This window comes from Pleurodeles waltl, chromosome 3_1, assembly GCF_031143425.1.
Source record: "Pleurodeles waltl isolate 20211129_DDA chromosome 3_1, aPleWal1.hap1.20221129, whole genome shotgun sequence".
NCBI lineage: Eukaryota > Metazoa > Chordata > Amphibia > Caudata > Salamandridae > Pleurodeles > Pleurodeles waltl.
Window position 1 is genome coordinate 1,642,477,623 of NC_090440.1, and position 12,083 is coordinate 1,642,489,705.

General features: G+C 47.8%; 2 protein-coding genes across 2 annotated transcripts in view; both read left to right on the top strand.

The window, feature by feature from the left end:
- The window catches only part of METAP1D (methionyl aminopeptidase type 1D, mitochondrial), a 768,794-nt gene that overhangs the window by 329,791 nt on the left and 426,920 nt on the right, over window positions 1–12,083 (top strand). The gene's annotated exons all lie outside the window — the stretch shown is intronic.
- Window positions 979–5,764, top strand: LOC138285431 (uncharacterized). The gene is made up of 2 exons (XM_069225335.1): window positions 979–3,506; window positions 4,033–5,764. Exons 1-2 carry the CDS (start codon window positions 2,350–2,352, stop codon window positions 4,142–4,144), a joined length of 1,269 nt encoding a protein of 422 aa, XP_069081436.1. The 5' UTR covers window positions 979–2,349; the 3' UTR covers window positions 4,145–5,764.

Sequence of the window (12,083 nt, forward strand, 5' to 3'; positions counted from 1 at the left end):
CTGGAGGCTGTTGTGAGGTGGATGGATGTTGGGTGTGTGTGTGCCTGCGTTTGTGTACTTTGGGAGGGGGTGTCACAGACACACTGGGAGAGGACACAGGGGACGTGTGAATGGTAGTGGGGGTGGTGAGTGCAGGTGAGCGGGGTGTGGTGCTGGGTGTTCTGGTGCGAGTCCTAGTGGCTGTAGTGGTAGTGCATGCAGGTGAGAGTGTAGACGAGACTGGGAGGGAGGAGGGAGACGACGAGGAGGGGGACACAGTGGAGGCAGTGGATGTTGCTGTGTCTGTATGTGGGTGATGCTTGTGTGAGTGCCTGTGGGATGTGTGGTGCCTATGTTTGCCTGAGCTGCCCTTGTGTGTTGACGTGTGTGCAGGCTGGCCTGATGGTGTGCTTGGGATAGGCTGAGGTACAGGGGATTGGGTCTGGGTGGAGGAAGTTGGAGGGGGGAGGCTAGACACAGGGACAATGGCTGCCATCAGTGCTGAGGCCAGAGATTGCAGGGTTCGATGATGGGCAGCCTGACCAGAATGAATGCCCTCCAGAAATGCATTAGTGTGTTGCAACTCCCTTTCTACACCCTGGATGGCATTCACAATGGTAGACTGCCCAACAGTGAGTGACCTGAGGAGGTCAATGGCCTCCTCACTGGGGGCAGCAGGGGTGACAGGGAAAGGGGCTGAGGTGCCTGGGGCGAAGGTGATGCCCACCCTCCTGGGTGAGCGGGCACGGGGTGAACGCTGAGGGGCTGCTGGGAGGGCGGTGCTGGTAAGGGGGGTGGCGGCTGTACCTGTAGGAGTGGGGGGCACAGATTTTGCTGCCACCACAAGGGAGCTCCCATCGGAGGACGAGTCCGTGTCGCTGGTTGCTGATCCGGTGACCGCCGTGAAGCTCCCCTCGCCCTCCGTCCCACCGGTGTATTCAAAGTCCGTGGTGGGGCCCTCCATGGCCATGTGGGATGCAGCCCTCTCGTGATCCGGTGTCCTGCTATTTGATGGAGTTTTGTTTTGACCAATGACTTTGTGTTTCACCACTGCGCATATTAGTTGCTCAATGTTCACCAGTAGCACATGGTATGTTTTGTTCAGTTTAGCCGCCTATGGGCTTTGACATTGCATTAGTCATTACATTCTGTATTGTGCCTATTGGCTTTGACATGGCATTAGCCATTGCTTTCTGTATTCAGTTTAGCCGCCTATGGGCTTTGACATTGCATTAGCCATTACATTCTGTATTCTGCCTATTGGCTTTGACATGCTGTATCCAGTCTAGCCGCCTATTGGCTTTGACATTGCATTCCTATTGGCTTTGACATGATGTATTCAGTTTAGCTGCCTATTGACTTTGATATGCTATTAGATATTCTGCCTATTGGCTTTGACATGATATCATATATTACATTTTGTATTCAGCTTAACTGCCTATTGGCTTTGACATGATATTCAGCTCCGCTGCCTATTGGCTTTGACATGACACTAGACATTGCATTTTGTATTCAGCTCAGCTGCCTATTGCCTTTAACATGACATTGCATTTGATATTTAGGTTAGCTGCCCATTGCCTTTAACGTGGAGTTCTGTATTTTTCCAAGCTGTGTTTTTGAACCAGAGAACCAAGATGTTTTGCTCTCACAGTAGACTAGACCTGATAAGAGAGAGTACATGGGCGTTGTTTCTCTTCCCTTGAGCTTGGGAACAGGAGTAGTCTTGGAGACCTGGCCAGTCTCCAAAAGGCTTGCTCAGTTTCCCAGGTCTGAGAGGAGGGGGCACACCTTTGTAACGAATGTAACAGGCTGCAGAGAGTCAGATTCGAATCTGCCGGACCTCGTGCTGGAGCTTGGCGCCAGTTGCCAGCATCCCGTGTGGGTAGATGACACTCTTTCTCGCGGCTGACAGGGGTCTCAGCTTGCAGACCTTAGAAAGATGTAGCTGTAAATAGTTCCTACACGGTGAAGTATTTGTTTTGCTTTGCATTCAATATCTTATAAATATAACCTGCTGTGTATATTGCAAACTGATATATTTTGTTTGATTAACGCGGACTTGAAAGCTACTAATTCGTCATTCATTCATAAACATTGTGGTTGGGGAAGAATAAAATAACAATAAAAGTCTTCTTTGACCTCAGAAGTGCATTTCTGTTGTGTTATGTTAGTGCTTAGAAACTAAATAAGAGGAAAGCACTACAATTGGTACCTGGAGTCGTGGGGTCGGTCATTAAGAGGTGATTAAGAAGGGGTTTGACGAGTTAGTAGATTTCTAAGTGCACACTTTAAAAGTGTAATTGTTTTTTGTTGTTTGGAGAATTACAGAAATTGTTTTCTGTTTGGAGAATCACAGTAGCACGGCAGACCATGTCTGAGAATACATGTGTTGATGAACTGCCTGATGGTGCTAAGAAAAACTGTGAATTGTTTTCTGTTTGGGGAATTACAGAAGAAAATACATGTGTAGATAAAATGCCTGATAAGGTTTTGAGAAATAATTCCTGTTGTATATATGTAGAAAACGTGTGTTTTGGAAGTAATGATGACAGAAAGGTCTGGATACCTTTATCTGCTTACAGAGAAATGCAGGAGAAATGTAGGAAGTTGGAACATGAAAATAGGAATTTACGTGAGCAAATTAGCCAGGATACAATAATTCAAAATAAGACGGAAAGTTATAAAAGGGCTGTTTTTGAAGAATCTTCCTTGTCCCATTCCAGTAATGAGGGGGTTAAGACAGCTCCGAGCTGCACTGAGTTTCCGTGTGAGCCAGGGTTTTTGGCAGCCAAAGTGCATTCCTTAACTGATAACAGGGACAAGAGACCAGAATGTGATTTACGAGTTACGTTGCAAAATGCACAAGTAAAACGAAGGATTTTAGAGCAAGACACCCCGAGTTTCATTAGCTTGTTTGATTTTGGGAAAAAGAATAGCTCTCATTTGAGAGAAATCCTAACACTTTTGTATATGGTCACTGTGAAAAATAATATGCAGCTGCGCGCGTGTGATTTGGCAAATGAAATAATGCAGACTTTAGGTTTCTGCGCAGTGCAAGAAGGAAAAACTGATGTACATGTAACTCAAGAACAAGGAAAGAAAATAGTGCCCCTAGCTAGAATCATACAATGGATCTGGTACTTGCAAGACAGGGCTAGAGTACCACAGATAAAAGAATTACCAATGAAGTTGTGTGCACCATTTGAATTCCTGTCCACTGAAGATAAAAAGCATGTTTGTTTTACTAATGATTCATTGACTGAAATGTTGCTTTCTGGCACAGTAGAAGGAACAGCGTTGTATAATGTGTGTCAGATTTTAAAGCAAGAGCTACGTGAGATGTGTCATTTTTACGCTGATTTTTGGTTCTTTGATAATGTTTTAGCCACATGGCTTGTACCTAACTGGTTCAATTACCTTGCAGATGTTAATGAGAAAAATGCAGAGAGAGAAGTGTTCACCCAGAATTCTGCCTTAGTGGGGATGGCTATGTGGGTGCCACAGAAATGTGAAAAGGCCACTTACAGGTGGGCAGAGATGAGAGAGATGCCCATTCCCCTAGATTTGATAAAAACTGTGCAGCATGCACAAAAGCAATCTGTCATGCAAGCAGTCACAGAGCAGTTGGGGAGAGGAAAGTTACCAGAACAGAAATGGCAAATTGATCAGGTTTTAGGGAAAGTGATTGCTGCAAATTACCAAGGAAAAATCGAAATTATGCTGATACCTAGAAAAGAATCTGATTCATTCATACAAATTGGAGACAGAATGGCCCAAATTGACAAAAATGCAGTGAATGGAGGTTTGGTAAAGAAGGAGTCTGCCCCAGCCCTTCTGACAGTGCAAGAAAAAGGAAGCTGTGGCGCAGCAGATAAAAACCTCAGTGCTGATGTGTGGGCTGAAGCCCCAAGTGACCCTCCAGAACCTGCAGAAAATATAACAAAGGGCCTCAAAAACGTCCTTCTGATTATAAAACAGGGAAAGAAAGAGGAAGGGTGCAGTTTAAATGAAAAATGTTATTTGCAAGAACAGTCATACTTGTTTCTTTTGCAGATCCTACCACGTTTCGCCACTGTCCCTGAGTGCGCTGTGTGGTCCCCCTTCCGGTGTGTGCGTGTGGGGTCGGGGAAGGGACCGAATCCCCAACCTGAACCTGGCTGAGTAAAGTGCCAGCACCATGGATCCATTTTGCGCAAACTGCGCCTTCAGTTCAAGTTCAACTTGTTTGCTGTGTTTTTTTTTTTTTCCTCTCGTATGGAACTCTGACTTTTGCTTACCTTCCAGAAAACCTTTCAGGTGGACCGTGCACCTTTACATGAGCAGAACTCATGCCACATCAAATTGCTAACACTGTTGAATTAGAGACTCATTCAGAAAAAAAAATAAAAAAAAATTGCCCAGTCTTTTCTATGTAGATGTATCTGATGTGAAAGGTTATGAGATCAATGTGTTAATTCACTTCTATTGCTTTACAGGGATTGCTTTGATCATTGAAATTTGATTTGCTGTTAATGTTTTTTTTTGTTTGTTTGAAATATGAGATATGTGAAACAAAAATTCATTGGTCAAAGGGCGGAATGTCCTGCTATTTGATGGAGTTTTGTTTTGACCAATGACTTTGTGTTTCACCACTGCGCATATTAGTTGCTCAATGTTCACCAGTAGCACATGGTATGTTTTGTTCAGTTTAGCCGCCTATGGGCTTTGACATTGCATTAGTCATTACATTCTGTATTGTGCCTATTGGCTTTGACATGGCATTAGCCATTGCTTTCTGTATTCAGTTTAGCCGCCTATGGGCTTTGACATTGCATTAGCCATTACATTCTGTATTCTGCCTATTGGCTTTGACATGCTGTATCCAGTCTAGCCGCCTATTGGCTTTGACATTGCATTCCTATTGGCTTTGACATGATGTATTCAGTTTAGCTGCCTATTGACTTTGATATGCTATTAGATATTCTGCCTATTGGCTTTGACATGATATCATATATTACATTTTGTATTCAGCTTAACTGCCTATTGGCTTTGACATGATATTCAGCTCCGCTGCCTATTGGCTTTGACATGACACTAGACATTGCATTTTGTATTCAGCTCAGCTGCCTATTGCCTTTAACATGACATTGCATTTGATATTTAGGTTAGCTGCCCATTGCCTTTAACGTGGAGTTCTGTATTTTTCCAAGCTGTGTTTTTGAACCAGAGAACCAAGATGTTTTGCTCTCACAGTAGACTAGACCTGATAAGAGAGAGTACATGGGCGTTGTTTCTCTTCCCTTGAGCTTGGGAACAGGAGTAGTCTTGGAGACCTGGCCAGTCTCCAAAAGGCTTGCTCAGTTTCCCAGGTCTGAGAGGAGGGGGCACACCTTTGTAACGAATGTAACAGGCTGCAGAGAGTCAGATTCGAATCTGCCGGACCTCGTGCTGGAGCTTGGCGCCAGTTGCCAGCATCCCGTGTGGGTAGATGACACTCTTTCTCGCGGCTGACAGGGGTCTCAGCTTGCAGACCTTAGAAAGATGTAGCTGTAAATAGTTCCTACACGGTGAAGTATTTGTTTTGCTTTGCATTCAATATCTTATAAATATAACCTGCTGTGTATATTGCAAACTGATATATTTTGTTTGATTAACGCGGACTTGAAAGCTACTAATTCGTCATTCATTCATAAACATTGTGGTTGGGGAAGAATAAAATAACAATAAAAGTCTTCTTTGACCTCAGAAGTGCATTTCTGTTGTGTTATGTTAGTGCTTAGAAACTAAATAAGAGGAAAGCACTACATCCGGTGCCACTGTACCTCCGCCTGATGATGCTGATGCACAAGAGAACAGGGAGAGCACAAAAAGGGGTGGGGAAACAGAAGAAAGACAGGTTGAGTGCATGGCTTACCGCTAGCGTTGGCGGACAATACAGACACAGCAGCCCCCTGCACTACGCCGCGCTCTTGGGCTCTACAGATGCAGTTCCTGGGATATGGCCTACATGGCTATGATAGACATCTGCACACATAAATGACACAGGGGCATGTATACCTGTACTTGGCACTCTACAGAGGTGGGGTGGAGTGCCACATGGCCTGCATTACGGAGGGGCCTAGCCTACGGAACTCGCCCTGGCCTAGGGAAACCCACAGCCCTCCTCCCCCACCAAGACCCCTCCACTGCGCGCAAAGTCATGAGAATGTGAGTGTACTCACCCCCTTGTGTCTGCTGTGATGCCCTCATGCGCCCATCCAACTCAGGGTAGGCCACCGCCAGTATCCAGAACATCAGGGGGGTCATGGTGCGACGGGCACCCCTCCCACGTTGGGAGGCCATCCCCAGCTGAGCCTCCGCCGTCTTCTTGCTCCAGCGGTGAATGTCCTCCCATCTTTTACGGCAGTGGGTGCTCCGTCTCGGTTGGACCCCCAGGGTCCGGACGTCCTTGGCGATGGCACGCCAAAAATCCTTCTGGTGGGCGCTGACCTACATGACATGTACAGGGGAAGAAGAGAAGTCATTACCAACTGCACCGTCGAAGTGAGTGGCCCACATCCCTGCCCTTGCCATGTGGCACATACATTCACACTCCTTTATGCTCGCAGAACTCTGCCCCCTTCCTACTTACATCCAGCCCTCTCCACCCAGGCATAGCCCATACAACTTGCACCCTATGTACTCACCTGTTGGTCTGGAGGACCGTAGAGTAGCGTGTACTGGGGGAGGACCCCGTCCACGAGCTTTTCCAACTCCTGTGCAGTGAAGGCAGGGGCCCTTTCCCCAGACGCACGTGCCATTGTCTTTTCCAGACCGAGGTCACAGCAGCACTTGCAGTGTAGGTCCTCTCCTGTCGAAGATCAGGTATCGAGTGATTCAACAGATAGAAAATGGCAGTCACGTCCGCGGCGGTGACGTCCGCGGCGGTGCGTATCATCACCGCCGGCGCACTTCATCATTGGCTCCTGGGACCCATAGGGTCCTATGTTAACCAATGCAGCATTGCGCCGCGGTCTACAACCGCCTACCGCGACGGTGTACAACGCCAGCGCAGTTACCTCACATCCCATTGTCCCACTTTAGAGGTCAGGCATCCGACATTTCAGGGGCCCACATGGCTTCACTTTCAACTGCGTCACACATACCTAGGCCTGGAGTCTACACATACAGAAAGTATTTTGTATTTTGTGTCGGGTTCTGTGTAGCTGTGGGTAAATACCTCTGAATTGGTTGACTCTGTGGTCGCTGTTGTCCTTCCTAGGCACCGTCAGCTGGGACATGTGAGGAGATGGCGGAATCCTCCGGTGTACCGACCGCTGGTGGACCTGTTGACAATGGAGGAGCGACATTTAATCATCACCTACAGGTTTGACCGTGCCACAATCCAGGAACTGTGTACCCAGTTGGAGCCAGACCTTATGTCACTAATCCACCATCCCACAGGAATCCCCCCTCAAGTGCAGGTGCTATCAGTGCTCCATTTCCTAGCAAGTGGGTCATTTCAAACAACCGTGGCCATGGCATCAGGGATGTCCCAGCCTATGTTTTCCAACGTGTTGTCCAGAGTGTTGTCTGCCCTGCTGAAACACATGAGGAGCTACATTGTTTTCCCTCAGGTGGAGGATTTGGCTACAGTTAAAGGTGACTTCTATGCCCTTGGACATATCCCTAACATCATAGGTGCCATTGATGGGACACATGTAGCTCTGGTCCCCCCCGCAGGAGTGAACAGGTGTACAGGAACCGGAAGAGTTATCATTCCATGAATGTACAGATGGTATGTTTGGCAGACCAGTGCATCTCGCAGGTAAATGGTATGTTCCCTGGCTCAGTGCATGACACCTACATCCTGCGGAACAGCAGCATCCCTTATGTGATGGGTCAACTCCAGAGGCATCGGGTGTGGCTATTAGGGGACTCTGGTTACCCCAACCTGTCATGGCTACTGACCCCAGTGAGGAATCCCAGGACCAGGGCAGAGGAACGCTACAATGAGGCCCATGGGCGGACTAGGAGGGTGATCGAACGCACCTTCGGCCTCCTGAAGGCCAGGTTCAGGTGCCTGCATATGACAGGTAGGTTCCCTATTCTACTCACCAAGGAAGGTGTGCCAGATCATCATCGCCTGCTCTATGCTTCACAATCTTGCTTTGCAACGCCAGGTGCCTTTTCTGCAGGAGGATGGTCCAGATGACCGTGTTGTGGCAGCTGTGGAGCCTGTGGACAGTGATGAGGAGGAAGCTGAGGAAGAAGACATTGACAACAGGGACTCTGTCATACAGCAATATTTCCAGTGACACACAGGTGAGAACAATTTCTTTACTAGTACATTTACTTTCACACTTCTACCTCTATCCTGTCTGTCAATTTGAAGCAGTATTTGGTAACTGAGTTGTGCATTTCCTTTACGGTTTCACAGGTGTGGTTACCAACGTGTGTCATCTGTTTGCATCCTTCTTGGACTTGTGATGTGTGACATAGGTATGTTTACATTACAATCTTCGAAGGGATTTTGTCATTGTCATAGATAATACAAATTTTAGAAATCACAGACTGACTCCAGATTGTTTTGTGGTTCAAGGGTGTTTATTGACGTGCTAATTATTGGAGGGGGTGGCACAATGGTGAGGGGGGATGGTGGAGGAATGTCCATGGCAGAGTCCAGTCTATTAGTCTCACAGGTGCACTGCCCATATGGGCATAGGAAGTGGAGCTGGGGCAGTTCGAATATGGACAGGGTAACAATGTGGGACAGTGGGATGACAATCAGGGTGGTCTTATTTCTTGGCGGGGGTCTTGCCATCGTGCTCTGTCCTGTTCCTGGATCTCAGGGACCGCTTGCTGGGTGGTTGTCCGTCTGCAGGAGGTGGGGTGCTGATGTGGTGGTCATGTGGCGGGGCGTCCTGTCCACTAGCGCCGGCGGAGGTGGTGGGCAGTTCATCGTTCATGCTAGTGTCAGTGGCCCCTTGAAGTGCCACGGTGTCCCTCATGGTGTTCTGTATGTCCTTCAGCACCCCTACGATGGTGCCCAGGGCGGAGCTGATGGTTCTGAGCTCCTCCCTGAAGCCCAAATACTGTTCCTCCTGCATGCGCTGGGTCTCCTGAAACTTGGCCAGGACCGTAGCCATCGTCTCCTGGGAGTGGTGGTATGCTCCCATGATGGAGGAGAGGGCCTTGTGGAGAGTGGGTTCCCTTGGCCTGTCTGCCCCCTGTCGCACAGCAGCCCTCCCAGTTCCCCTGTGTTCCTGGGCCTCCGTCCCCTGGACCGTGTGCCCACTACCACTGCCCCCAGGTCCCTGTTGTTGTTGGGGTGGTGGGTTATCCTGGGTTCCCTGTAGTGGTGGACACACAGCTGATTGACGTGTCCTAGGGACGGAGGTATGGGCCCGCTGGGTGGGTGCTGTGCTGGTGTTACCAGAGGGTGGAAGGTCAGTATTGGGCTGTGCCTGTGCAAGGGGAACCGACTGTCCCGAGGCCCACGATGGTCCGGGCTGGTCATCTGGATCCAGTTGGCCAGAGCTGCTGTTGTCACTGTGGGCCTCTTCTGTGGGTGGGGTAGAGATGTCTGGACCCTCCTGTCTGGTGACGTTAGGTAGTGGTCCTGCAGGGGTATAAAAGCATGATTATTGCTTCTGTGTGTGTCATGGTGTGCAATGGGTGGGTGAGCGTGTACCCCAGTTCTAGCATTCCTGTGTGGGGGCTTGTGTGATGATGGTTAGGGGGTGTTATGAGTATGTGCAGTGGGCATGCTTTAGTGATGGGTGTCCATGCTTTGTTGTGTCATGCAGGGCTTGGTGTTGGGATGTGTGGTTTGTGTTATTAGTACATTAGTGAGGATTTGGCGTGATAGGGGAGGGGTGAGAGTGGGGGTGTGTGATAGCATGCAGGTAGGGTGGGGGATATGATAGTTAAGATTTGACTTACCAGTGTCCATTCCTCCACCGACTCCTCAGAGGCCCTCAGGATGCATAATGGTCAAGACCTGCTCCTCCCATGTTGTTAGTTGTGGTGGAGTCGGTGGGGGTCCGCCGCCAGTCCGCTGAACCGCGATGTTGTGCCTGGAGAACACGGAACGCACCTTCCCCCTCTTCCTCATGTCCTCCCGATTTCTTGGGTGCTGTCCCACTGCGTTGACCCTGTCCACGATTCTTCGCCATAGCTCCATCTTCCTAGCTATAGAGGTGTGCTGCACCTGTGATCCAAATAGCTGTGGCTCTACCCGTACGATTTCCTCCACCATAACCCTGAGCTCCTCCTCCGAAAACCTGGGGTGTCTTTGGCGTGCCATGGGGTGGTGTAGGTGATGTGTCGGGTGGTGTATGTGGTGATGTGTAGTGGTGTGTGGTGTTTTGTGTGTGGATGTTGTGTGGGTGATGGTGTTGTGTGCCTCTGTGTGGTGGGGTTGTCTATTGCTGTGCTCTCTGTCTGTCGCCCTTGTCTCTGACTTTTGGTCGTAGGGGTTTGTGGGTGATGTGGGTGTGTGTTTTATATTGTGTTGGGTGTGTGGGAGTGGTGTGTGTATGTGTATCAGGTGTGTGCATTTGGAATTGTCCAATGTGGCGGTGTTTTGGAGATGTGTGTGTATTTTGAGCGCGGCGGTGTGTACTGCCAATGGAATACCGCGGTTGAAAGACCGCCGTGTGGATTCGTGTGTCGTGATAGCATGGGCGTGTTTCTGTTGGCGTGACCGTGGAGGATTTGTTTTCGCCAGTTTATCACTGACCTTAGGTGTGGCGGACTTATGTGGGTGTCTGAATTTCGGCGGATTCCGAGATGTGGGTCATAATAGCTGTGGCGGAATTCCGCGGCCGCGGCGGTGTATTGGCGGTCTTCTGCACGGCGGTAAGCAGCTTTACCGCCAGGGTTGTAATGAGGGCCTATATGTCAGTAGTCTGTTCAAATCTACATTTCCCTGAAGGATTTCTCCAAATTCTGTCATAACGATCCCAATACAGATCAGATCTCCTTAGGAGGTGGCTCTATCACCGGTGGCTCTATCACCACTGTCGCTGCAGTGTGCTCTGTTCCACTTGTAAAATACATTGCCATTGTGACTGGAGCTTAGTACAACTCTAGTAAAAGCGTGCATTGCAGCAGTTTGGGTTGTTTCTGCCTTTATGTGCATGATGGAGGTCTCGAAATCAACAACTCACTAAAGTGTTTGTCACCATCATCTGATTCTCTCTCATCTTTTTTCTCTTTCTGTTTATCTGTTTTGACCTGGTCTGTTTCTGTAACTATAGCAGGAAATGTTTAACTCTTTCCATTTTGTCCATTCTCAATGCCTTCTCTTCACTATCCAGTTTGGCCTCTAACCAGCACCTGAAGGTCTTCTTAATAAATCTCTCTCTGTCTGTCCGTCTCCATGCAATCCCATTTATTTAGTTCTTCGAATTGTGTAGTTCTAGGCATTGGACTCAAATCATATATGTTCTGGCAAAAAAAAAACACGAATTTCTCAAGATTAAATATACACTCCAGAGGAAATTGTAATTGTTTATATTTATATATCCAATCAGGATCTAAACACACTCATATTACCCAGCTTCGTTTTATCATTTCAAATGCAGAACTGCTTTTCTTTGATATTTTCTGTCCCTCTCTAGGCTTATCCCCTTTTTTTAGTTTTAAGCTTTGTAAATACTCTGCCCATATTTAGCCTTTCTCATACTCAAATTAACCCAAAAAGTCAAAACAACTCTAAAAACAAACTTGGCAAACAACAACCAATCGCAGCTCATCACTGTCAAAGGTCAGCCTGCCACAGCATGGCTACACAAACTAACAACCAATTAGAGCACAGCTATTGGTGACATCACACCCTTCTCTGTGTGGCCCCCTTGCTGAGCAGCCAGTCACTGCACAATTTCTCAGTGAACAGGTAGAAAACTACAGAAGCGCAATAAACCTCCAGAAAATAATAACACCTTGTATGTTTACCCTAGAAAGAAAAAAAAATCACTATTTCTCAACAGAATACTCTCAACTGTAAAAACTATTTTGAGCACTCGACAAAAACAGTATCAGAAATCTCAATAAGCCTACAGAAACAGTACCAGAATCTCAAACAGCCTATAGAGATTTCTCTAGGCAAACCTCTGACCAGCAAAATTCTACCTCTGGGG

What these genes read in the sequence shown, in the direction of transcription:
- LOC138285431 (XM_069225335.1), top strand. Translation starts at nt 2,350, where the DNA reads ATGTCTGAGAATACATGTGTTGATGAACTGCCTGATGGTGCTAAGAAA. An exon ending in TGTGAAAAGGCCACTTACAG is followed by an intron (nt 3,507 to 4,032) that starts GTGGGCAGAGAT and finishes TTTCTTTTGCAG; the next exon opens with ATCCTACCACGTTTCGCCAC.